The sequence below is a fragment of the Mobula birostris genome, chromosome 11 (assembly GCF_030028105.1).
Source record: "Mobula birostris isolate sMobBir1 chromosome 11, sMobBir1.hap1, whole genome shotgun sequence".
Classification (NCBI taxonomy): Eukaryota; Metazoa; Chordata; class Chondrichthyes; order Myliobatiformes; family Myliobatidae; genus Mobula; species Mobula birostris.
Genome location: NC_092380.1, coordinates 14,303,498 through 14,328,526, shown reverse-complemented (window position 1 = coordinate 14,328,526; position 25,029 = coordinate 14,303,498). Strand labels below are relative to the sequence as shown.

General features: G+C 38.0%; 1 protein-coding gene across 1 annotated transcript in view; it reads right to left on the bottom strand.

Moving 5' to 3' along the window:
* The window catches only part of rangap1b (Ran GTPase activating protein 1b), a 43,296-nt gene that overhangs the window by 16,133 nt on the left and 2,134 nt on the right, over positions 1-25,029 (bottom strand). The window contains exons 2-10 of the mRNA XM_072271717.1: positions 24,569-24,880; positions 14,060-14,181; positions 12,343-12,470; positions 7,746-7,805; position 7,323; positions 6,744-6,922; positions 3,567-3,701; positions 2,244-2,402; positions 1,973-2,086 (exon numbers count right to left, since the gene is read on the bottom strand). Coding sequence (XP_072127818.1) covers positions 1,973-2,086; positions 2,244-2,402; positions 3,567-3,701; positions 6,744-6,922; position 7,323; positions 7,746-7,805; positions 12,343-12,470; positions 14,060-14,171 — 888 coding nt within the window. The 5' untranslated portion in view covers positions 14,172-14,181; positions 24,569-24,880. The remainder of the gene's footprint in view (positions 1-1,972; positions 2,087-2,243; positions 2,403-3,566; positions 3,702-6,743; positions 6,923-7,322; positions 7,324-7,745; positions 7,806-12,342; positions 12,471-14,059; positions 14,182-24,568; positions 24,881-25,029) is intronic.

Genomic DNA, 25,029 nt, shown 5'->3' with positions numbered 1-25,029 from the left:
CCAAATCGCCATTTGATAGTGGCAGAGAATCCTTAACATATTTTGTGTATCACCTGACATTCAGATCTCCATCCAGCATCCTACCTATTGTACATGCAGACTACAGAATACCTTGGTATTGTATTGAAGTCATTTGGGTATTCAGACACTTTTCTGCCTACATGCCAACATCCTATATTGTTCTACCACTGTTTTTTAATCACTTCTGTACGCATCAACCTACAACTGATCCCCAAGCACTATCCCCATTTGAAAAAAAAACCTAAGTACTGCTTTCAAGGCATTGCATCCACCAATCCTACAATTTTCCCTCCTCACCATTCCCTGTATTAGTCAACTGTCACTAGTAGACATGACAATACTTTGGAAGTCCTTCACAAATATGTCTTCCCTTCTACTTGTGCTTTTGCTTTAACAATGCAAGAGTTATTGCTTTGACCAAGCTTTTGTTGATCTGTCCCAATATTTCTCATACTGGCAGCAAATTTTGTTTTACAACATGCCTGTGAGACCCCTTAAGATGTTTCAATACATTAAATGCACTCTAGGTTGTGGTTGCTGTTTAGCTAATACATTCCTGTTAAGTGAAGACATTGAACACAAAGGAATGTAGGAAAATACTTCGTGCTTTGGTTTCATGCCCATTGCTACCCAATCCAGGCATCTATTTTTCAGTAGTATTTATGGAGTGAAATGGACAGTCAATATTTCAAGTTGAGACCCTGTATCAAGTCCAGATGAAGGCTCTCAACCCAAACATCACAGGCCATTTCTCTTCATAGATGCTGTCTGACCCATTGAGTTCCTCCAACATTTTGTGTGTTGCTCCAGATCCCAGCTTGTGTAGTCCCTTGGGTTTTCATATATTGCTTTTGCCTACCCAACCAATACCTGCCTTTGAAACAAAACTATTAATCTCAGAATGAAAATTAATAATTGATTCAACCTGAAATGTCATTTGAAGAATTACAAATTTCTACAATCTTGTACATGTAGAAGAGTTTACTGAATCCCTTTCTCAAAGAGTGGCTCTACTTTTAACATTATACTTCCAGATATAGCATAAAGAGTTTCTCTAATAACCTGCCTATATTATCTTGAAAACATTGATCATGTCACCTTTGATGTCTAACGTCCAAGAATACTACCCAGGAAAACTTCAGCTCCAAGACTTTCGGAAGACTTCAACCCAGAACTATCTGACTGAGGTACAAGTTATTATCCCTTCTCCTACCAAGACAATTCAAATTACTTCAAAATATTTTGTTATTGTCTCTCTCCCTATTTGCACAATTCCTGGCTGAAGAACATAATTCAACAATTTAGCAAACTCCTTTGTGGCCAGTCTACTATTAGTGTCATTAATGTTAAGCGGGAGGGATTAACAACATTCATCCCACTTCAATCAACATTATAACTCAAGACTGGCAAATTATTACAAAATCTCCAAGAAAAGTCTGCGCACTCCCAGTATTATAAATATAACTATAATTAATTTAATTCAAGGAATAAATACTATACAAGATCTCAGCTTAACTGATGTTCTAAGTACCATAAACTTTCTAAAGGCATTTCAGGAAGAAGAGAATAATTCATAGCTTTTATAAGAATTACTAATCCAATACTCTCTTCCATTGAACTAATGCATCATTTTTTGTCAGCAATGTCTAACAACTTGAATGAACGTTACAATTTTAACCTAATAACCTTCTCCACAGCACTTTGCAGGATGGTGATTATACAAAAGGTTGACACTGAAGAACAGGCACACAAACATTTTGTACAAGAGAAGGACTTTAAGTACTTAAAAAAGCAGAGCTATACAGTTAGGTTTGAAAGGAATTTCATAACTTTTTGTTAAAAGGTAATAAAAATCTCAATAAAACAGTTGGTATTGACTTATCTCCATCTGTTTGGATAGGTTGAAAAGAAGAAAAACATGAAAAAGATTTCAGAGTTTTAAAGTACAAACCTTGAGTTGCGTTAAGCCAAATTTTACAGCTTCAGCAATGGCTACTGCTCCCTTTGATCGTACCAGACAATCTCCAAAATTTAGTACTTCAATGTTTTGGAGAGTCTTCAAAGCCTAAAGTTATATTTAAAGAACGTATTTAGGCACCAATTACAACTAGAAGCATAGAAAGGATTTGACATGAAATGGCTGCAAGTATTGGCAGACATGGAATTGCTTCTAACAAAGTGCAAAAAAATGAAGGAAATCTGCTCTGGCCTCAGCCTCTTACCTCTGCCATGGCAATAGCTCCTTTCTCTGTGAAGGTATTATCATTAAGGTTTATAACCCTCAGGTTCTGGTTTCTAGTGAAGGCCTCCGCTAAAGCTCTAATGCCTTGATGGTTTATTCCATTCTGTGTCATATGTACCTCCTCCAGGGTTCCTATGGACTAAACAAAATATTTTATTTGCATTCTTCTTCACTCTCATCCATCAACCTATTTTTATGTCTGCTAGTCCGTACAAGCATGGTGTACACAGTACTTCTGCATCACCCTTACCCTCCCCTGTAAAACTGTTCCACTAAGCACATTGTTCTGACCTAAAAATACACCTCTTTCAATATTTCAGCTTCAGTCAGCAATTTACAGGTACAATAGAACTATGCAACTTGAAAAGCATTCTGTGGACATTAAACACAAAAGCATCTCCAAAATGGAACCGAATCAGGAACAATTCTTACATAATTAATGGCAGCACCTTGCAATATTTGACGACCAAGACAGAAAAACAGAAAATTATTAAGTACACTTTTAAATTTCTTTGTCATTGTTCAGCTTTTATCAGTGTAACATAGCAGTATGTAAACAGTTCAAAAACCTTGATCTACAAAATTAAAACAAGTGCATCTGACTTTAATGTATCTGAATAAAAGGCCATTGCCTAGGTGCTAAGAGAAGGTTACAATAAGAGCATTGCGTTACATCTGGAATTTTTTTTATTGTATATAAAATATTTCAGTTTTCAAAGTCAAAAAGGAGGGTGCATCTTAAATTACTGAAGACAGAGTTCAAAAATATTTATGCCACAAACCTTTAAATATTACTGGTAATGCAAACGCCACTATAAAGCTGCAGGACTGTGGATATCAAGATTGCTCTTAAACAGCAAAGGTTCAAAATAAGCACAAACTGAGGGAAATGATTTTAATGAGAGATAAAGAAAGTTCCACTGAATATAGGCAATTTAAATTTAAGGCAAATCAGGTTTGAAATTAATGTTGAGTTAAACAAATTGATTAAAGCAGTGCAGGTATATAATAGAGATACTTGATAATTACTTCTTTCATCAGTGATACTTAAGATTATGGTCATCCTACCCTCCACAGCTCCATAGGAACCAAACTTTTTCTACCATGTTTCCCAAAGGATTTCAATTAATTATTATTTCAAAATGCTCTGTACTACTAATTTGCAAGGAGCATGCCTTCCCACTAGATGAAGAATTGTAAAAACATACATGAATACTTAGCCATGGGACTGGAAGTGTATTGCAATGCTCCATAACACTGACATTGCAGGAGCAGCATAAAACCATATATTAGATTCCTGTACCTTGAAAGCACCAGCCAGTGCAATTGCACCTTCATTCTCTAAACGATTTCGCCCTGCAATGAAAACTTTCAGTGCCATAGGCTTCCCCGATTCACATGACTGTCTGTGACATTCATTCAGTGCTGCTGCAAGTATCTGCAAGAACAGAAAACAAAGTGCCTAATCAAAGCATTTTACAATGGAATCATGAAAAAGCTTCAACACAGGAGGCAATTTGGCCCATCTGAAAGTGACAGCTTAAAAAGTCAAGCACGCCAACCTAATTTTACCTTCGACTTGTTCTCCGGATACAGGTGTTCCCCGCTTTCCGAACGCTCTCTTTACATTTCGCTTTTACGAAAGACCTACATTAGTACCTGTTTTCGTTAACCGAAAGAGGATTTTTGCTTTTACGAAAAAAGACGCTCGCTTTAAACTTGTGTTTACCCAGAGAAAGACTACCATGACCATGAAGCTTTGCACGGGCAGGTGTGTGTGCATGCATGACATGCGAATGCGTGTATGTGTGCATGCGTGACGTGCCGATATTTTTTCGACAAATCGATTTTGGCTCAAACTTCCCGATTCTGTTAAGTGAAACTACACTGAACATACATTATTTCTACTTTATATAGGCTGTGTATTTATCATATCATTCCTGCTTTTACAATATGTTAGTGTTATTTTAGGTTTTATGTGTTATTTGGTGTGATTTGGTAGGTTATTTTTTGGGTCTAGGAACGCTCAAAAAATTTTCCCATGTAAATTAATGGTAATTGCTTCTTCGCTTTACACCATTTTGGCTTACGAACGGTTTCATAGGAATGCTCTACATTCGGATAGCGGGGGAAACCTGTATTGACTTTCAAGCAGGAATCAGAGTATTATTTAAATCTGATGTGGGTTTAGGCAGTGAGATCCAAACCTCCAATCCTCCCTGGGTAGATATTTTTTCCTCATCTTTTATTTCTTTATTTTTGTCAAACCTATTAAATTAAACCTATTGCTCCAGGCTTTTAAACTCCTCTAACAAAGAAACAAAAGATCTTTCTATTTATGCTTGTTAGGCCACTACCTTAATTAAGACCATAAGATACAAGAGCAGAATTGGGCCATTGGGTCCATCAAGTCTGCTCTGCCATTTCATCATGGTTGATCCAAGTTTCCTCTAAGCCCTAATCTTCTGCCTTCTCCCTGCATGCCAATCAAGAATCTAAGCCTCCAATTAGCCTTCAGTTTCAAAGAATACAATCCAAGCTAATCAAATATATTCCCTCAACTACAATTTTGCCAGTCCTGGTAATAACTTTGTCCCAGAACCTGTATTTACATCCAATAATCACTTTACTAGGCAAGTCCTGTACCTAATTAAGTGGTCATTGAATGTATGTTCATGGTCTTCGCTGCTGTAGCCTATCCACTTCAAGTTATGATGTGTTGTGCATTTAAAAATGCTCTTTGTACACCACTGTTGAAATACATGGTTATTTGAGTTACTCCCACTTCCTGATAGCTTGAACTAGTCTTGCCATTCTCCTCAGACCTTTCTCATTTACAAAACTGCCATTCATCGGATGCTTTTTTGTTTCTTGCACCATTTTCTGCAAACTCCAGAGGCTGCTGTGTGTGAAAATCCCACAAGATCAGCAGTTTCTGAAATACTCAAATCACTTTGTCTAGAACCAACAACGTCACTTAGATCACATTTCCTTCCCATTCTGATGTTTGGTGTGAACTGAACCTCCTGAGCAGGGTTGTGATGTTGAGGCTCTATAAAGCATTTGTGAGACCACACTTGGGAGTATGGTTTGCAGTTTTGGGCTCCTTATTTTAGAAAGAATATACTGACATTGGAGAGGGTTCAGAGAAGATTCACGAGATTGATTCCAGGAATAAAAGGGTTACCATATGAGGAATGCCTGGCAGCTCTTGGGCTGTATTCCCTGGAGTTCAGGAAAAAGAGGGTGGATCTCATAGAAACATTCCGAATGTTAAAAGGCCTGACAGATTACATATGGCAAAGTTATTTCCCATGGTAGGGGAGTCTTGGACAAGAGGGCATGACTTCAGGATTGAAGGACGTCCATTTAGGAAAGAGATGCAGAGAAATTACTTTAGTTAGAAAGTGGTAAATCTGTGGAATTTTGTTGCCACGAGCAGCTTTGGAGGCCAAGTCATTGGGTGTATTTAAGGCAGAGATAGATAGGTTCTTGATTAGCCAGGACATCAAAGGGTATGGGGAGAAGGTGGGGGAGTGGGAATGACTGGAAGAATTGGATCAGCCCGTGAACGAATGGCAGAGCAGACTCGATGGGTGAATGGCCTACTTCTGCTCCTATATTTTATGGTCTACATTGCTACGGCCCTTTTAGCCCAAGGTGTTTAATGTTGATGATTCTATTACAGGCCTTCTTCAAACTTCTTTTGAAATACGTGAAGTTACATTCCTCTCATTATTTCATCTCAAAGTTTTAATCAGCCAGAAAGTGTCTTTATAAATCCAAGAGTTTTCTCTACTCCAACCATGTCATTTGATAGCTTTCTATTCCTGGTAATTATTGATTGCAGCTAATCTTTTGTTTGTACTAATGGGGTCACACTTATACTCGGAAGACAAACTGCCTTGTACAAGCAGGGACTTTAATTTATATCTTTCACTCTCCAGTTGAAGACAGGGACACAAGCAAAAACAGCAAATACCAACATTTAATATCTCAGTACTGTTAACTGCGGGCAGAAGCAGGTTGAATGCACAAGATTGCACCTTAATTCTCCAACTTTTCCAAGAAAAAATTTGGAAAAAGTTTGAAACTCTACATTTCATACCAAGATAGATTTTAATTTCAACAACTTCATAAAAAGCTCGCTAGAGTTTTTGTTTAATACTATCAAAAAGCTCACATATCAACCAAAAAGATAATATATAACAGAGCCTACTGTGTTCACCCAGTTTAACATCTGAGGTCTTTCATGTCTGTATGACATTGTATAGAGGGAGCTACTGTATCAATTTAAGGTATATAATTATGCATCAGGGATGAAGCAAGTGGGCAGTGATTTCTGTTAGAGGGCAAATTTGGGGCTTTAAAGCAGTTTTAGAATTTGGTTATATTGTTTAACAACTTAATGGTCTGCCGACACCATCTGCATTTGAACATTACAAACTGCTTTAACAACGTGAATATTTAGTAAAAATACCTGGCCACCACCGATTCCCATGCCACAGTTATTCAGTCGTAGCTCCTGTAAGGTGTAACACACTTCGCTCTTCAGCAAGGTTTCAATGCTCTTGACTCCATCAGGTCCAAATGCATTGTCACTTAGATCGAGCTGTGTCAGCTGGGCTCCTGCATTCATCAGCGCATTACCAAGGATTTCTTTAGAGAATTAGAAGAAAATAATGTTTTTTAGGTTAAAAACTTCATGTATATACATCAAGATCTTTTTCCTCAACAGGACACGCTTTAAACTGATCAGAATGAATTAGAGCCAAATGAAATAAAGCAACCTGATGCTCAATTTAGGAGCTCTGTGACTCAGACATTCTGGGTGACCGTCCATGGGATTCATTATGGAGAGAGGCTTGTTGTGGCATTCTTCTCATCAGTATGAAATGCTGCTTGAAAGGTTATATTAAAAATTAACTTAAAGTGCTACTATGAGTTAAAAAATATGGCTGCTTCAATTGGTATTTGTTCTTTCTTCATGGTGCTAATCTTTCTTTAATGGCTTAGTTTTGAAGTCAGCTCAGAAACTCAACAGCAGGGCATCAAGAACTCTGTAAGGATTTCTCACAAAGCCTGAGATTAAACTCAGATCTGTTACTTGCTATTTTGAATGCTTTGCAACTTGGCCCAGAAGAATGCCACCACGTTCAGCTTTATCTATGTATAGTTTGAATGATAATTAAACTTGATTTGATTTGAGATGAGATAAACTGATTAAAGGTAATGGCATGTGTTAGCAATATATTTAAGGAATCTACAATGGATCAGAGATCATTGGATTCAATTTCAGATGGAGTGCATTGTCTTAATCAAGTCACAAATGACCACAGGACTTGTTGGTTAAGTCTTGGAGAGGACCTTTGGCAACAGGTTCTTCAGCCCCAAAACCATCAAGTAAACCCTGCTTAAAAAGTGTGCAGATGTACACCTTCAGCAGCATATACTATGAACCACCTACAGATGTTAATCTCACCAGAGCAAGTGGAATCTCAGACCTAAGTCGTCCCGTGAACATATCACTCCAGTAGCATTTCTGAGGGAAGAGGATAGAAAATGCAATTAAACATTTTAAGAAATTGTAACCATTGTAATTATATTTACTGAAACTAAATTTAAACATTTTACTGTGAAGAACTTTTCCAGCTGTGACATCAAACATAACTGAACTAAATTGCAGAATACTTAGGAAAACAGGACCTTTGCTAGATAGGTCAATATTCATCACTACCACCAAGTGTTCTTGAAGTGGTGGCAGTGAACCATATTTTAAATCATTATAGTTCTTGTGAAGATACAGAGCTATTATATAAAGATTTTTAGTAGTAAATATTTTACTTCAGTGCAAAGCTTCATGAAATGTTTTCGACTCACCAAATTCTTGGCCCAATTTGACAATACCGAAGACATATTTAAAGTGGGCAAAATTAACTATTTTAAATCGATGACAGCTATTGATAAAACCACCTCTCTTCCCCTTTAGAACATAGACTAATCAATTTGTTACCAATAAATTATAAAATGCTATAGTAGCCCACTAAATATGACAGGAATTTTCAAATAAAACAGTTCCATGAGATGAAGGCCCAGATAATATATTTGGTAATGGTACAAGGAAGAGATTAGCAAAATAAAATTTGTTCTAATTATGACAAGACTTACTATTTTGTTCTAGAACAATCTGTGATAGCCAGCGCACTAAGAGCACAACAACAGAACCTTTAGAAAATATAATTTTCAAGTGTAGTTTATACCAATAGCTTACTCAAAGAAAGGGTATTCTAGCAACAGAGCTTGTTGAACATTTACAAAACGTATGTGACGTTCTTTCTGGAACTCAGATTCAGAAATATTGCCAAGGAAGATTCAGAAATAAAAACAAACAGAATGTTTAACACAGCAGAACGTTCCAAACCCGTTGACAGGAACAAAATGATACTCAGCCACAAGACAAACAGTACCAGGGCAGAAGACAAAACCCCCAGTTATTGGGGCAGTTGTTAAGGTTTATGAAGAAAGTTAACAACATGAAAAGGAATAGAGTGAAGACCAAAAAGCGGAGTGTTGAGTTCAGATATAATTTAGAATTAGTGGTTAAGGGCCTGGAGATTTGGGATGTGCAGGCAAGACAATGGAGTGCTCTGAAAACAATGGTACAATCACTTAAAATGAGGCATTGCTTAATCAATGAGCAGGAAGAACAAGTCTTGTTGAGTGTTCAAATGTGGGCATGCCCCTAACATCCACGGTACACATAATTAGATTGTCGCTTTTCAATAATGAAGAATGGCAAGTTCTATAAAATCTCAAATTCCACAACTGGGGAAGCTATTTTTTTTCCTTTCCATTAAGGCCGAAGGGGGGAGAAAACGACTTGTGACTGAGGATGTGCTCTAAACTTGCAATTGCAATGTTAATTCTTTTCCAAATATAAAATATAACTCCACATTTTAAATTAATTTTGCAACAGATGTGGTTTATATGTGCTTGGGATGAAATTAACATTAAAAGTTGAAAAAAAAAACACTGTTACCTTCAAACAAACTACAGCTTTGGACAATGGATACTGCTTATGATTTAATTAATTTAAATGATTAATAACCTATTTTTAAAAGGTTCCAAATTAATAAAAAGACAGATTATAATGTAGCTCCCTGCAGCCATACTGATCTATAGCAGGATTATACTCCACACAAGGCTCCTACTCTACTTCATTTAAATAAATTGTAACATGGATACAGATTCATACACACACAAAACCACATGCTAATCATTTGTGAACCACTTATCAGATTAACTGATAACTCAATTACAATACTTAAGGTTAGATTCCTTGCAAGTCGAAACACCCTACCCAAGACACCGTCTAACCCCTTTACAATTTAAAGAATCCAATTAAATTGCCCCTCATTTTTCATAGAGAAGACCTTTTCTAATAGTTATAATCACACATTTGGTAACCAGTATGCAAATATATTCTTTTGAATTGCAATAAATGAGAAATCTTATAAGAAGCCTGCACAGCACACCAAATGTGATGTTAACAAAATTTCTCCATTTTAACGTGGGTAAAACAGTACTGAATTAAAGCAGAAAATGCAGTAAGCACTCAAGTCAGGCAGTATTTGCTGTTTTAATTTCAGATTACCAGCATCTGCATTTTTTTGTATATTACAGACACAAATTGTTCAACTTGGAATAAGGTGGATCATTTCAACATTTGAGCTAGTAAGGGTATTGAATGAAGGTGTCTGATAAGAAAAAATTGTGAAAGGATTATATATTTTATAAACAGATAATCAAGTCTGGAGTAAAAGTGCAGGCAGTTTTAGTTCAATTACAGCATTCAAAAAGGAGTGGGACAAGCATCTAAAAGGGAAGGATCTGTACAGTTATGGGAAGCAGAACTTACTTGATTGCCCTCACATAAAGCTAGTACCAATCCTTCCTTGTGTCCATTCCATGAAGTGGAATCAAACTTGTGATATTACCATTAACCAACTGCTGTCATACATAATTGGCAAGCTTCAAGACCTGTGGCCTCAATGCCTCCTTGTGCAAATGGATCCTTGATTTCTTTACTTGCAGACCAGTCAGTTTGAATTGGCAAAAACATCTCCTCCACAATCTCCATCAATACAGGTGAACCACAAGGCTGTGAGCTTAGCCCCCCTTCTACTCGTTTAACACTTATGACTATGCGGCTAAGCACAGCTCCAATGCCATATTTAAGTTTGCTGATGATACTACTGTCATTACCCAAATCAAAGGTAATGATGAATCAGCATATAGGAGACAGAATGAAAAATCTGGCTGATTGATGTCACAACACCAACCTTTTACTCAACGTATGAAAAACCAAGGAACTGATTATTGACTTCAGGAGGAGGAAACCAGAGGTCTATGAGGCAGTCCTCATCAGGGGATCAGAGGTGGAGAAGGCCAGCAACTTTAAATTCCTTGGTGTTATCACATCACAGGACTGTCCTGGGCCAAGCACGTAAGTGCAATTACAAAGAAAGCACAGCAGTGCCTCTACTTCCTTAGAAGTTTGCAAAGATTCGGCATGACATCCAAAGCTTTGACAAACTTCTGTAGACATGTGGTGGAGAGTATACTGACTCCGGGCATCACAGTCTGGTATGGAAACACCAATGCCCTTGAATGGAAAAGCCTACAAAAGGTAGTAGATATGGCTCAGTCAATCACAAGTGAAGCCCTCCCAACCATTGAGACAATTTACTCGGAGCGTTGTTGCAAGAAAGCAGCATCCGTCATCAGGGACCCCGACCACACAGGACATGCTTTCTTCTCACTGCCACCATCAGGAAAAAGGTACAGAAGCCTCAGGACCCACATGACCAGATTACCCCTCATCCAGCAGAGGCTCTTGAACCAGAGTGGATAATTTCACTCACTCCATCACTAAACTGCTCCCACAACCTATGAACTCAATTTCAAGGTCACTTCATCTCATGCTATTGATATTTATTGATTCTCTTTTGTATTTGCACGTTTGTTGTCTTTCGCACTCTGGTTATCCATCCTGTTGGATATGGTGTTTCAGTCACCCTATTATGGTTGTTGGATTTATTGAGCATACTCACAAGAAAATGAATCTCAGGGTTTTTCATAGTGACACATATGAACTTTGATAATAAATTTATTTTTAACTTTGAACATAATATAGGAGAAATAGTATTCTGAAAATAAGTGTTGAAATGAAGGAGTGCAAAGTTCTGGGCATAGTTACACAACTATAAAGTAAAAATATCTCGCAAGTTGGACAAATTCTACAAAAGAAACAAAAAAAGAAACAGGAAAACTTGAGAAGAATCTTGACCAGACCAGGCTTGGAGTTTCATTAAGAGTTTCGGTCCCAATATAAAATAGAAGCATCTATTAGAATGACATTAAAAAATCTCAGCATTACATCTGTCAGAAAATAATGAAGGGTTTGGGCTTTTTTGTTAGAAAATAGACCTGCAAAGATGAATGATTGCTGCAAACCGAGGTTAAAAGCAGGATTAGTGTCTATAAATAACATTGTCATTTATAAAACCCAAAGGGGAATTCAGGAGAAACCAGTGGCTGTTAGAATGCAAAACTTTCTAACAGAGTACATTTGAGGTTATCATCATGAACGGTTTCATGGAAAATGCAAAAAAAAAAGGAATAAACTGATATGTTAATGATAGCAGGTGAAATAATGCACATGGAATATGAACATCATAGCCCATTTTACTGACTGTCTATGTGTCATTTTCCATGTAAACTGTAAAATGAATGGTTCCATAACCAAGTGATATTTGGAAAGGGATAGTTCAGTGCTATTACGCTTTTAGAGTCAAAATTATATCAGTATTTGCATTTATTATCCAAACAGCTGGAGCACAGTGTTTGTGTTAATTCTTGCAAGCAAACAAAGATTTTGTCTGGTCTCTAATCAGTGTAACATGACCAGACACTGTGTTACAGTTTGGTTTAAAAGCAGCAGAGATTTGATTACTGCATTCACCTTTGGTACTGGATACCAGGAAAATATAGTGAAGCCATAAATATAATATCCATACCTGCAATTCCTTTTTATTATCAAGACTTTTAGCAATGGCCTTAGCGGCTTCCACGCCAATTGTATTTCCTTCCAAGCATAAGGCTTGTAGATGATCAAATTTCTCAATCTCTTCAATAATCTCAGCAGCTGAAAAAAGAATACGTGACATGTGCAGGTGGAGATGAAAGAGAATTAAAGTATTAGTATAAAATACCAATTATCATTTATATTTCTCCATAAATTTAATGAAAAAATGGAGCAAAATGTATGTTTTTCATAAATGCTGCTCATTTGATGCTAAGCAACGTTGCTGCAAATTTTTTTTAAAAATCGCAGCTGTGCATACAATAGTTTGCATATGACAATAAACCCAACTCTGAAATTACTTTTCTTAGGCACTTTTCATTCCAGCTATGCACTTGAACTTAGTCAAAAGCTAGTTGACAGAATCACCAAAAATATATCAGAATACCTCACTGAGTACAATTTAAAATCAGGTGCATTGATGAAGGGTGTTGGACCTGAAACATAAACTGTTTCTCTTTCCATAGAATCAGTCTGAACTAAGCATTTCCAGCATTTTGGTTTTAGTTCAAGGTTCTAACATCTGCACTTAAAAAAAATCAAATTAAGATTTGTTTGTGTAATTAAAACTGGATGGCAGTGGGGAAAATTATTCAAGATTTTATCTATTATGTGCTTAAAAGAGTAAAACTTATTTAATTGAGCTTTTCCAATTAGCTTGTTTCATAGTTACAATCAAATTACTTGCACGAGTTCATGCCACAACAGTCCACCTCAAGTGCTTCCTTCTCCATCAGTTTACTCCTCCTGAGTGCTAATGTACAGTTCCAAAGTGCTGCTAGTCTAGCCCAATACCTCCTCCATGCACAGACTATCCTTCAGGTACCAGTTGTACCGGAATGCATATTTCAATTAGCTTCCCTGCAAATGTATAAATCCTCCACTGGGCATGGCTGAATTAAGATGTAGCTTGAATAAGGAAGATGAACCTCGGGCTTTCTTGATTTATATGGCTGAAGTACAGCAGAGTAAGTGCTTACGCACTCCACCATCAGACAGCAGAGTGCGCAAGTACACAATGTGTTTTAGTATATCGCCATTTGTAATACTGCACACCAGGTATGCTTCTGAAAAGGTATCCTTCTGGAGAACAGAACAGCAAGATGCTTTCTCTGCTCTACCATTATCAGATTGCCCTAACAGCTTGCTCAATTCAGCCAAGGAGGGTTTCACTCCAAAACTCTACCAAATTAACACAAGAATGAGAAAAATACATTCAGGTCCCTTTAAGTTCACTTCTCACTTGATAAGATTGTAACTAAAATTATCTTTGGTCTCAATATCATTTTCTCACTCAAAACTTTGGTTCTCCCTTTAATACTGAAAGACTCATTATTTGCAATTCATCAGCATAGAGAACAAGATTCACATCTCTTAAGAAAGGAACTCCTCCTGTTAGTCTTTAATGGATGACTCATTACCCTAATCTTAGATTTCCCTCTCAGGAGAAACATCCTCAATAGCTAACCTGTCAAAACATACCAGAATGTTACCCTCATTGAAATCAGCAATCTTTCTTTTCATTTCTAGACAGCATAGGTCTGTTCTGATCAATCTTGCCTCAAAAGGCAACACCCTCAATGTGCATCAAAATACATCCTCATCTTCTGATATTTAGCTTCATTCTCCGAAGGTTCCTTTAATTCACATACCAGCTTCAGCAGTGTCAAGTTTTAGAGCACGACCTTTGAAACTCAGCTCTACTCCACCCACTTGAGTTTTTGCGAGAGTCTCCGCAAGCTGAGAAATATCTTCAGAAGCCATTTCTTTACACCTGTTGAGAAACAGCCATTTCAGGCAGAGTTAAAAATTAAAGAAAAAGACACTAAAACTCAGTAAATGCTGTTTAATTAGCTTAGTAAGAAGAACATTCAGGTGATAATTCTAGATAATAAGGAATTGCTAAATTACTACATCCTGGAATCACTTTGGAGTTCAGTAGTAGCGTATTTATATGCAGCAGAACAAGGAAGGGAAAAAAAATCTATATCCAACAGTGTTAGAACCTTAACGTACCAGTTGGTGAAGAATCTGACATTAAGTACGTAACACCATATGCTAGTGCAACATTAGTCAATTTCTCTTTGATAACTGTATATGGTGTTCAGGCACGATGCAATCCACAATAAAGAAGTGTTTCACTCAGACTGCAGTAATACTGGATGATGGAGAGCAGAGTTCAATGCTTCTACAAGACGTACCAAGTTTTTCTACAATCACATGCAAGACAAAGTAACTTTGAGCTTGCAAAACTGATCACAAACACTTTGATGATTCTGACCCACATAAAGGGATTTTGTCTGCAGAAAGTACAGATAATCCCTTCATCACGGGTAGTTGTATTGCAAGATAACAGTTCATACTGTAATTTTCTATGAAGCAAAGCCATGTCATCAGAGCATGTATCAACAAATGCAAGTTGATAAAATTACTTAAACTCACCCGATATGCAAATTCCTTAAAAGCAAATATTTATTCTGTATCCAGACTTTTTGTTAGCAATTTGTGAATTCTCTACGAGTTCATTTGCATTATTTCAACTGCCACAACACTGGGGGGGGGGGGGGGGGGAGGGGGTGTGTGTGGATTCACCTGTACTATTTTTTCTCTTCAAAGCAGAATTTTAAAGTTTCAGGAGGAAATTTTGCAGCAATCAAGAATTAAAACTACAGCTTTGACCAATACGGCACTAGCTGGCAACAGGACATCAAATTATGGTCCCTCTCAATGAAATGCAATAGAATCTCCTTGGTTTCAGTTTCCTTTCCACACTATTATTTTCGTTTCCTTAGATGTCATCCCGACCTTAGCCTTTTCCTCTATTTACTGCACGTGACAGTCTGCCATATAAATACTAATAACTTTTGAATCTATTACTCAACCAGCTCTACTACGTTTCTTCTGTCAAATATGCTGCAGAGACTATTCTTCAGCCCACCACAAAATAAATTCTATCCCCCCCCCTTACAGATTGTTCCTCTCTGAAACAGATCGCTTCTAAATACTACATTCCACTCAACCGAGCAAGGTTTTCAACAGCATCATGACTGACAAGAGTCAAAGACAGCATAAAAGCAAAAGAGAGGGCATACGATATACAGTAGTAATTAGTCGGAAGCTAGAGGACTGAGAAGCTTTTAAAACCCAACAGAAGTCAACTAGAGAAAAACCAATGAGAAAAATAATGAAATACGAAGGTATGCTTGCTAACAATATAAAAGGGGATACCAATTCTTTATTCTGACATATGAAGGGTTAAATAGAGCAAGAATGGGCATTGAAACACTGGAAAATTATACTGGAGAGGTAGTTCTGGGGAACAAAGTATTTTGCGTTAACCTTCACTGTGGAAGACACCAGAACCATGCCAGAAATTCAAGAGGGTCAGGGGTCAGAAGTGAGTGTAGTCCTATTATTAGGAGAAGGTGCTTGGGAAACTGAAAGATCTGAAGGAAGACAAGTCAGCTGGACCTGATGGACCACAGCCCTAGGTTCTGAAAGAGGTAGATTGTGGAGGCATTAGCAGCAATCTTTTTAAGAATTGGTAGATTCTGGAATGGTTCCAGAAGAATAGACAGAAAATTATAGGCTAATTATCCTAACCAGTGGTTGGGAAGATGTTGGGAGTTCATTATTAAGGATGAGGTTTTAGGGTACTTAGGCACATGATAAAATAGGCCAGATCAGCATGGTTTCCTTAAAAGAAAATATTGTTGACGAATTAGTTAGAACCCTTTGAGGATATAACAGAAAGGATAGACAAAGAGTGTCAATGGATGTCGTTTACTTGTAGTTTCAGAAAGCCCTTGACAAGCTGCTGCACATATACCCACAGTGCCAAAGCTAATGATGTTACAGGAAAGTTACTAGCACAGACAGAAGATCGGCAGACTGGCATGCAGCGAAGAGCGGGAATAAAGAGGGCTTTTTCTAGTGTTCTGTCAGGTCGGTGTTGGCTCCGTTACTTTTCACTTTGAATGTTAATGATCCAGATGACAGAATTGGTGGTTTTGTGGCCAAGTTTGCAGACGATAAAAAGATAGGTGGAGGGACAGGTAGTGTTGAGGAAGCACAGAGTCCGTAGCAGATTAGCATAATGAGCAAATAAGTGGCAAATGGAATATACTGAAGCGTATAGTCATGCACTTTGGTAGAAAGAATAAAGACGTAAACTATTTCCTAATGGGGAATGAATTCAACATTGCAGGTTCAAAAGGACTGGGGTGTCCTAGTGCAAGATTCCCTAAAAGTTAATCTGGAGGTTGAGTCAATAGAAAGGAAGGCAAATGTAATGTTAGCATTCATTCTGAGGGGACTAGAATATATTTAAAAATGGATGCAATGCTAAGACTTTACAAGGCATTGGTCAAAGTATTGTGAGCAGATTTTGGCCCCATACAGTATCTAAGAAAGGATGTGCTGTTATTGGAAAAAGAATGACCTAGAGAACCAAAGTGCTAATGTATGAGGAGCATTTGATAGCTCTGGGTCATTTAGAGAATTTAGGGGGGGGGGGGAATCCCACCGACACCTACTAAATATCGAAAGGCCTAGATAGAGTGGATGCAGCAAGGACGTTTCCAATAGTGGGGGAGTCTAGGACCAGAGGGTACAACCTCAGAATACAAGGACATCACTTTAGAACAGAAAGGAAGAAGAATTTCTTCAGCCAGAGGGTGGCGAATCTGTGGAAATCATTGCCACAGACAGCCAATTCATTGGGTATACTTAAAGCAGAGTTCTTGATTATTAAGGGCATCAAAGGTTACAGAGAAGGCAGGAGAATGGGGTTGAGAGGGGAAAGTAAATCAGCCATGATCGAATGGCGAAGCAGACTCAGTGAGCTGAATGGCCTAATTCTGCTCCTATGGCTTATGGTCACATTCTGAACATTCTGTGAGCAGTTTCACTCCTGGGAGTGCACATCTCGCATAACCTCTCATGCTCCCAGGATTCATCATACACAATCAAGAAAGTTCCCTGACACCTCCACTTTCTGAGGAGACTGAAGAGAGCTTAGCTAAGCAAATCACTCTAACATGCTGCATCATTGTACAACACAAACTGCACTGTGGCAGACAGGAAGGCTCTACAACAGGTAGTCAAAACTGCCCAATGCATCACTGACACCAGCCATCAAGGGCATAAATACAGAAACATGCTGGAAAAGACCAGAAATATCATGAACGATCCTATTCACCCTGTTCATCCCACCTCATCAAGGAGGAGGCTACTCAGCATCCACGCCAGGACCTGCAGACTTAAAAACAATTATTTTCCCCAAGCAGTAATGCTAATCAATACCTCTACCCTCTAACCCACCCCACAACTGCCCCAGCAACACTACTTTATCATTTCCTGTTAGTCACCTCATGTATACTGCTGTACCTAGGATTACTTTATGTACACAGAAAAACATGCATATAAACCAATCCTATGCATTAATTGTATTTTTTTAATATTGTGTATTTGTGCTGTATCAGATCTGGAGTAGCAATTATTTGTCCTCTTTACACCTGTGTACTGGAAATAACATTACACAATCTTGAATTTTGAAACATCACATCTATGCTTCACAGCAACATCACTCACCTTCGCCACTCCAACAACTTATTTCTAAAACCCAAACCTATTCTCTTGTGACATACAGACTCAATGATATTCTCATCCTCTGGAGTCTGTTTTGTTGTTCCCCAGTACCTCTTTTGTATGTAAATCATTCATGATCTCAGTAGTCTAACCTTCCGTCTCTACCATCTGCACTAATCTATATCCAAATCAATCCGATTCCCCTTTGCCTCACCACCACCCAATCATTTAGGCATGCAAAGCCAAAGCTCTGAAGTTCTCAGTCCCTCCTCCACATCTATTTTAAAATCACATGATTTGCTTCCATGTATTAGCTAGAGCTATTTTTCTACATCAGAGTATCACAGATTTCAGATGATCAGTGGTTTCTTAGTGGCATTGCTTATCCATTGAGGTCTGAGAGTGGAAAACATGAGATACAGCATGTTATACTCTCCATCATCATTCCCTTTTAAATGTTAATAGAATTTAGACGTGTTTTTGTTATATTAAATACTATTTCCTTTATCTTTCACAGGACAGTAGCCTAAATTAAATCATTGCACAAGTAATCAGAAACCTGAACTAATTAGCCAAGGAACAAGATTACATTTCAATTCAGCTAATTCAGATGTCTGGATTTCTTTTTAACAGCCAGCATCAGTAATGTTCACCATGAAGCAATTACAGTGGATTCCTGTTAATTGGGATACATCGGGACCAATACATTTTGGCCCATTTAAGTGGATGCCTCAATTAGCCAAAGTTTCTTTGAAATAATTAAAAGGTATATAAAAAAAAGACAAGTTACCATTTAACTGAGTAACAAATTATGCATTTAAATGAAATTCTGAATAAATTAAAACACCATGTATACTACTACATTATAAAATTCAATTAATTCCTAATTGTTTCAACGGAGGAATCCATCTAGTTCATGTTGCGTATTTTTGATTGGATAAAATCAGTGGACACCTAGTGCTGACAACGGACTGCTTTCATACAATGCTTTAATTTAATTATTTCTTTCTATATATGTATATACATACACACACACACTTATTACAATTATGTATTGCAATGTACTGCTGCTGCAAAACAATAAATTTCACAACATAAACCAGTGATATTAAACCGGAGTCTGATTTCAACAACTCCATCCTGCAAATCTTCATTTTCACTGTGACACTCAAGATCTTCAAATTCTTCTAATTCTAAACATGTTGAAGTGAAATCGTTTCATTTTCACTCCCAGCCATTTTAGGCATCTCTAAGCCTGAATGCTTGAAATTTCAGTGAGCAAAACAGTTCTGAACCGTCCTACTGCTTATTTCTATCAGTGACAAAAATCACTGCCTTTTGCACACAAACATAGGCACTGACATTACGGTATTTAAAAACTGTTCTAAGCACGGTGTAGTGTCCAATGGCTATGCAAGTGCACGGAACTGACACGATAGGTGGAAACTGTTTGGCAACAGTTCCACATCCCAATTAAGCGCCATAGTGTCCCAAAAAAAAACCAAGGGAATCCCGGCCATTTTCTCAATTGGCTTTTGTTTTTTAAGTGGCAGCAGCGATCAACCGATGGGCCAATTAGCTAGAATGCACTAAATTTACATTTTTTGTGGAAAAGAATCTACTGCCCTTAAATGGCCATCTCCAAATGTAGAATCACATGGATCAATTATGAAATAACTAAGCAAGTCACTTAGTTGTTACCAGCATCACATTCACAAAGGCTATTAGAGATAGCATTAGATGTGGACAATTTATATCTTATAAGTAAATAAAAAGTGTGTTAACTCAATCTTCAATATTATACTAATTTTATTCAGCAACAGGCAAGAAATGTGAAAAGTTTCTTCAATGTCATTTAAAAATATAGATTCAGTCTTCAACAATTATTTACACAATTAGCCTCAGACTAAATGGTAATCTTAACAGTCATCAATTAGCAAACAACCATGATAGAAATAACATTTAATCACCTTCCTACAGAGTAGAAAACTCAAGTGAATGGAAACGCTCATCAACTTTTTCCCTTTTCCTATGAATTAGAATGTGATTGTAAAAAAGTGCTTGATAGCCAATGAGGAACAACTCTCAGCACTATGGTGTTAGAAACAGACAGCCACATTTAACATCTGTTCCAAGGAAAGCTCCTGAATCTCAGGGGATAACTTCACTCACCCCATCACTGAAATGTTCCCACAACCAATCCTTGACTCACTTTCAAGGATTCTTCATCTCATGTTTTCAATAACTATTGCTTTTAAACTATTATTATTTTTCTTTTTTTGTATTTGCAGTTTGTTGTCTTTTGCACATTGGTTAGTTGCCCATCCTGTTTGGTGCAGTCATTCATTGATTCTATTGTTTCTTGGATTTACTGAGTAGGCCCGCGAGAAAATGAATCTCGGGGGGGTTATAAATGGGGACATAAATTTACTTTGAACTTTGAAGTAACAAGCTCTCATACCCCTCTGACAGTCAGTGGCGGCATCACCGCAGGTGTCATTTAGGTTTCCTAAGAAGATGTTTGACCTGTTGAGTATTTCCATCTTTATACAAATGAAAACGTTTGCTCATATCTGCAAGAAGCCTACAGCATACAACACCTGCTTGCTTTACAAAAAACCCTTGCTTTGTGTAGTACACTTACAATGACTACAAAACGGTTTGTTGAAATATGCTTTCACGGTTCAGCAAGCAGCAAATGCAATATTGACCATATTATTTTGTCACTGTCACTATTTTAAAAACATAAAATAGAATTGGATGAAAAATAAATTATATTGGAGGCAGTGAAAACTTGAGAGATTCGGAGAAAAAAAAAGAACTGCTAAGTGTGGGGACAGGCAACTTGAATTTTGAACGAGTATAAACTATTTTCAGGAAACTTCTGGGAGCATGGTTAACACATACTTGCATGCAAAGCTGACAAAACCACAGATAATGAGTAACATTTTAAATAAGGACAATAAAGTGGATTATAAACAGAACACAGAATTATGAAGGATAGAGCCATCTATTTCGGCACCATGTACATGTTGGTACCTTGGTACAACTTTCTCAAAATCTAATCTCCCTTCCCTATTACTAAGTACTCTTTAAGTTCTTTGAAAATAGGTAGATGTGTCTTTCTGACAATACGCATGCCCACGCATGTGGAGCCTCAAGAATCTTTGGACCTTCTTTCCAAACCTGTTCCTTTTTGGCTTAAGGGGAATCACCTCACTTCATTGAATTCCTTTTATCCTACCAATCTGAAAACCTGCTCCAACCATTCCAATTTGCTCAACAGATAAATATTTTGGTGTCAATTCATAGAGCTATTACTTCAGTCAGAGGATGGTGAATCTGTGATTCTTTGCACATGGAGAACTGTGGAGGCTAAATCACTGGGTGTATTCAAGGCAGAGATTGAAAGGTTCTTGTTTAGTCAGGGTTTAAGGGATTATGGGAAAAAGGCTGGAGAGTTGGATTGGAATAAAAAACAGCCAAGATGAAATGTGGAGCAGACTCAATGGACTGAATGGCCTAATTCTGCTCTGGTATTTTATGATCTTATGGTCTTCCAGAAAACATATGATTAAATATCCCAGAATTCACTCCTTCAGATGCAGGGTGGCACAGTTTTTAAACGTTATCACAAACTCAGACCTTTCAAATGAAACATCAAACTGTTAGAACTCATCCTTCAGATCCATAACCACTTTATCAATCCACCTGAAAACTTTTATGATTCAGAAAGAGACCAACAGTTTCTCAAAAGACAGCTGGAGTACACTCAGACCCTACTTAATGCCCAGGATGCGTTCCTCAGAGGTGGAGTGCTATGTAAGTCAGCACTATGCAGGGTCATTATAATATTACGTAAATGGACATGTGCGTCTGACAAAAAAAAATCAAAACCGAGATGCATGATATATTATTTTATGCATACACAGTAATTTGTGGAGTAACAAACACACTAATAGGCCTAACCTGTACATCAGTGGAGCAGCAACACATTGCAGCTGCAATGGAGGGAAGCAGGTGGTGGTTACATCTCAGAGGGACTAGGCTGTGGGTCCTCCTCTAACTTTGACTTCTTCAAGTAAGCATCAAAATTTGACTGCCTTTTCTTAAGATTCCTTTCATGAAGCAGTTCTTGATAGCAGGGAATCATGTTGAGAACATTTCTCTTTGCCTTATTGCTTCATTCCCAATCAGGGTCATTATCGATGAACTGGTCTATGATTTGTGTGATCGTGGTGATGCTGGTGCTGAGGAATTTTGTGGCGAAGTTTCTTTCTGGTGTTCCCTGGGCTGCCTTGCTGTCTGCACTAGCCACTTCACCAGAAATGTGTATTCTATGGAGGTCACTGCGTTGTATAAATCTATCAAACCAACCTCTGCTGGCTGTGAATGATAGCGACTTAACTTCTTGTTGAATATGATTGAAGATGTTTCTTGCTTTTCCCATCATTATCAGCTGGCTTAGGGGCATGTTTTGTTGTGTTTTGGTCATCCACCCATATATTTAGACTATTTTCCCAATTTTTCAAGCAAATGGCTCCTCGAACAAGTCACCTGCATTGATGATAACCTTGACGTCTTGGTTTTGTAGAAGCTTTTACCTTGTCTGCACTTTTACAATCATAGTTTTGATTGTCAATGTAGCCAATTTCAAAGAGGCGCCAACATCAGCCTGACGCTCACCAGCTTCCAAACGCTGTATTACTTGCAGTTTCACATCCATGCCAATGTTTTTTCTAGACATCTTAGATGTACTATACTTACTGGAAGTTGCATGCTGTTTTCCAGACTTTATAGGAGGGGAAAAAATGGAATAAATTGGCGAGGGAGCAAGAATGTTTACACATGCGGAGGAGGCAGAGCGTGACTACTACATGACTGGCTGTGAGTGGTTCAGTGTATGTAAAGCGCTCTCATTGGCTGATTGAATGTTTACCCTAATGGCAGCTGCTCTTGAGAAGTTTTAAGTGTTGCTTAGAATGATTTTCTGTCATTTAAAAAAAATTTCAATAAAGCATTGAATAACTGCGTTGTAACGAATCAACGCTATGATGCGTACTGTTAAGCGGGGTCTAAGTATAACCAATCTGGAATTTGTTTATTATTATACCAAGATAGAGTGAAAAGCCTGTCTTGCATACTGCTCATACAGATCAAATCATTATACAGCGCATTGAGGTAGAACAAGGTAAAACAATAACAGAATGCAGATAAAGTCTAACAACTACTAGAGAAACTGCAGTTCAGGTAAACAATAAAGTGCAACATCACAATGAGGTAGATTGTGAAGTCAAGAATCCATCTTAACGTACCATTCAATTGTCATAGAAAAGCACAGTGCAGAAACAGGCTCTTCAGCCCATCTAGTCCATGCTGAGCCATTTAAACTGCCTACTTCCATCAACCTGCACCAGGACCATAACTTGCTATACCCCTACCATCCATGTACCTATCCAAACTTCTCTCAAACACTAAAATTGAGCTCACATACACCAATTGTGCTGGCATTTTGTTCCACACTCTCATGACCCTCTAAGTGAAGAAGTTTCCCCTCATGTTCCCCTTAAACTTTTCACCTTTCACCCTTAACCCATGACCTCTTGGTGTAGTCTCATTCAACCTCAGTGGAAAAAGCCTGCCTGCATTTACCCTATAATTTTGTATAATCCCTCAAAATTTTGTATACCTCTAACAAATTTCCCCCCAATCTTCTACATTCCGAGGAATAAAGCCTATTCAATCTTTCCATATAACTCAGGTCCTCCAGACCCAGCAACATTCTTGTAAATTTTCCCTGTACATTTTCAACCTTATTTACATCTTTCCTGTAGGTAGGTGACCAAAACTGCACACAATACACCAAATTAGGCCTCACCAATGTCTTATCCAACTTCAACATAACATCCCATCTCCTGTACTTAATACTTTGATTTATGAGGGCCAATGTGCCGAAAGCTTTTTCTATGACCCCATCTACCTGTGACACCACTTAAGGAATTATGGATCTGTATCCCCAGATACCTGTTCTACCACACTCCTCAGTGCCTTACCACTCACTGTGTAAGACCAATGCTGGTTAGTCCTTCCAAAGTGCAACACCTCACACTTGTCTACATTAAATTCCATCTGTCATTTGTCAGTCCAGTTTTCCAGCTGGTCCACTTCCCACTGCAAGCCATGATCTGCAAATTTGCTGATCTAGTTATCCACATTATTATCCAGATCATTGATATAGATGACAAACAACAACGGACCCAGCACCGATCCCTGTGGCACTCCACCAGTCACAGGCCTCCAGTTAGACACAACCATCTACTACCACTCTCTGTCTTCTCCCACAAAGCCGATGTCTAATCCAATTTACTACCTCATCTTCAAAGCTGAGCAACTGAACCTTCTTTATCAACCTCCCATGTGGGACCTTGTCAAATGCCTTGCTAAAGTCTATGTAGACAACATCCACTGCTTTGCCTTCATCAACTTTCCTGGTACCTGCTTCAAAAAACTTATTACAGTTGGCCAGAAACTGTCCTTGAGACTGGTGATACATGCTTTTGGGCTTTCCCTACCTTCTGTCCAACGGAAGAGTGCAGAAGAAGAATGTCCAGGGTGTGTGGGGCTTTTGATCACGCTGGCTGCTTTACTGAGGCAATCAACAAGTGTAGACAGAGTCCACGGAAAGGAGTCTGCTGTCTGTGATGTGCTGAGCTGTGTCCACAAACCAGTTTCTCGCTCTCACATGCAGGGCAGTTGCTATACTGTTATGCATCCAGATAGAATGGTGTATTGATAAAAGTTGCTAAGGGTCAATGGGGACGTGCCAAATTTCTTCAGCCTCTTGAGCAAAGAGAGGTGTTGGTTAAATTATAACTTCCTGGTTTCTGTCAACATCAGAGAGTAAAGTCAATTTCTCAATTTACAGGAGGAGTTACTAAACTGACAGAATATGATATTTAGACAACTGAAAAGTTCTCAGACTGTTCAAAAATCCAAGAAATTGGAAACGGCACTTTATACTGACACAATTTGA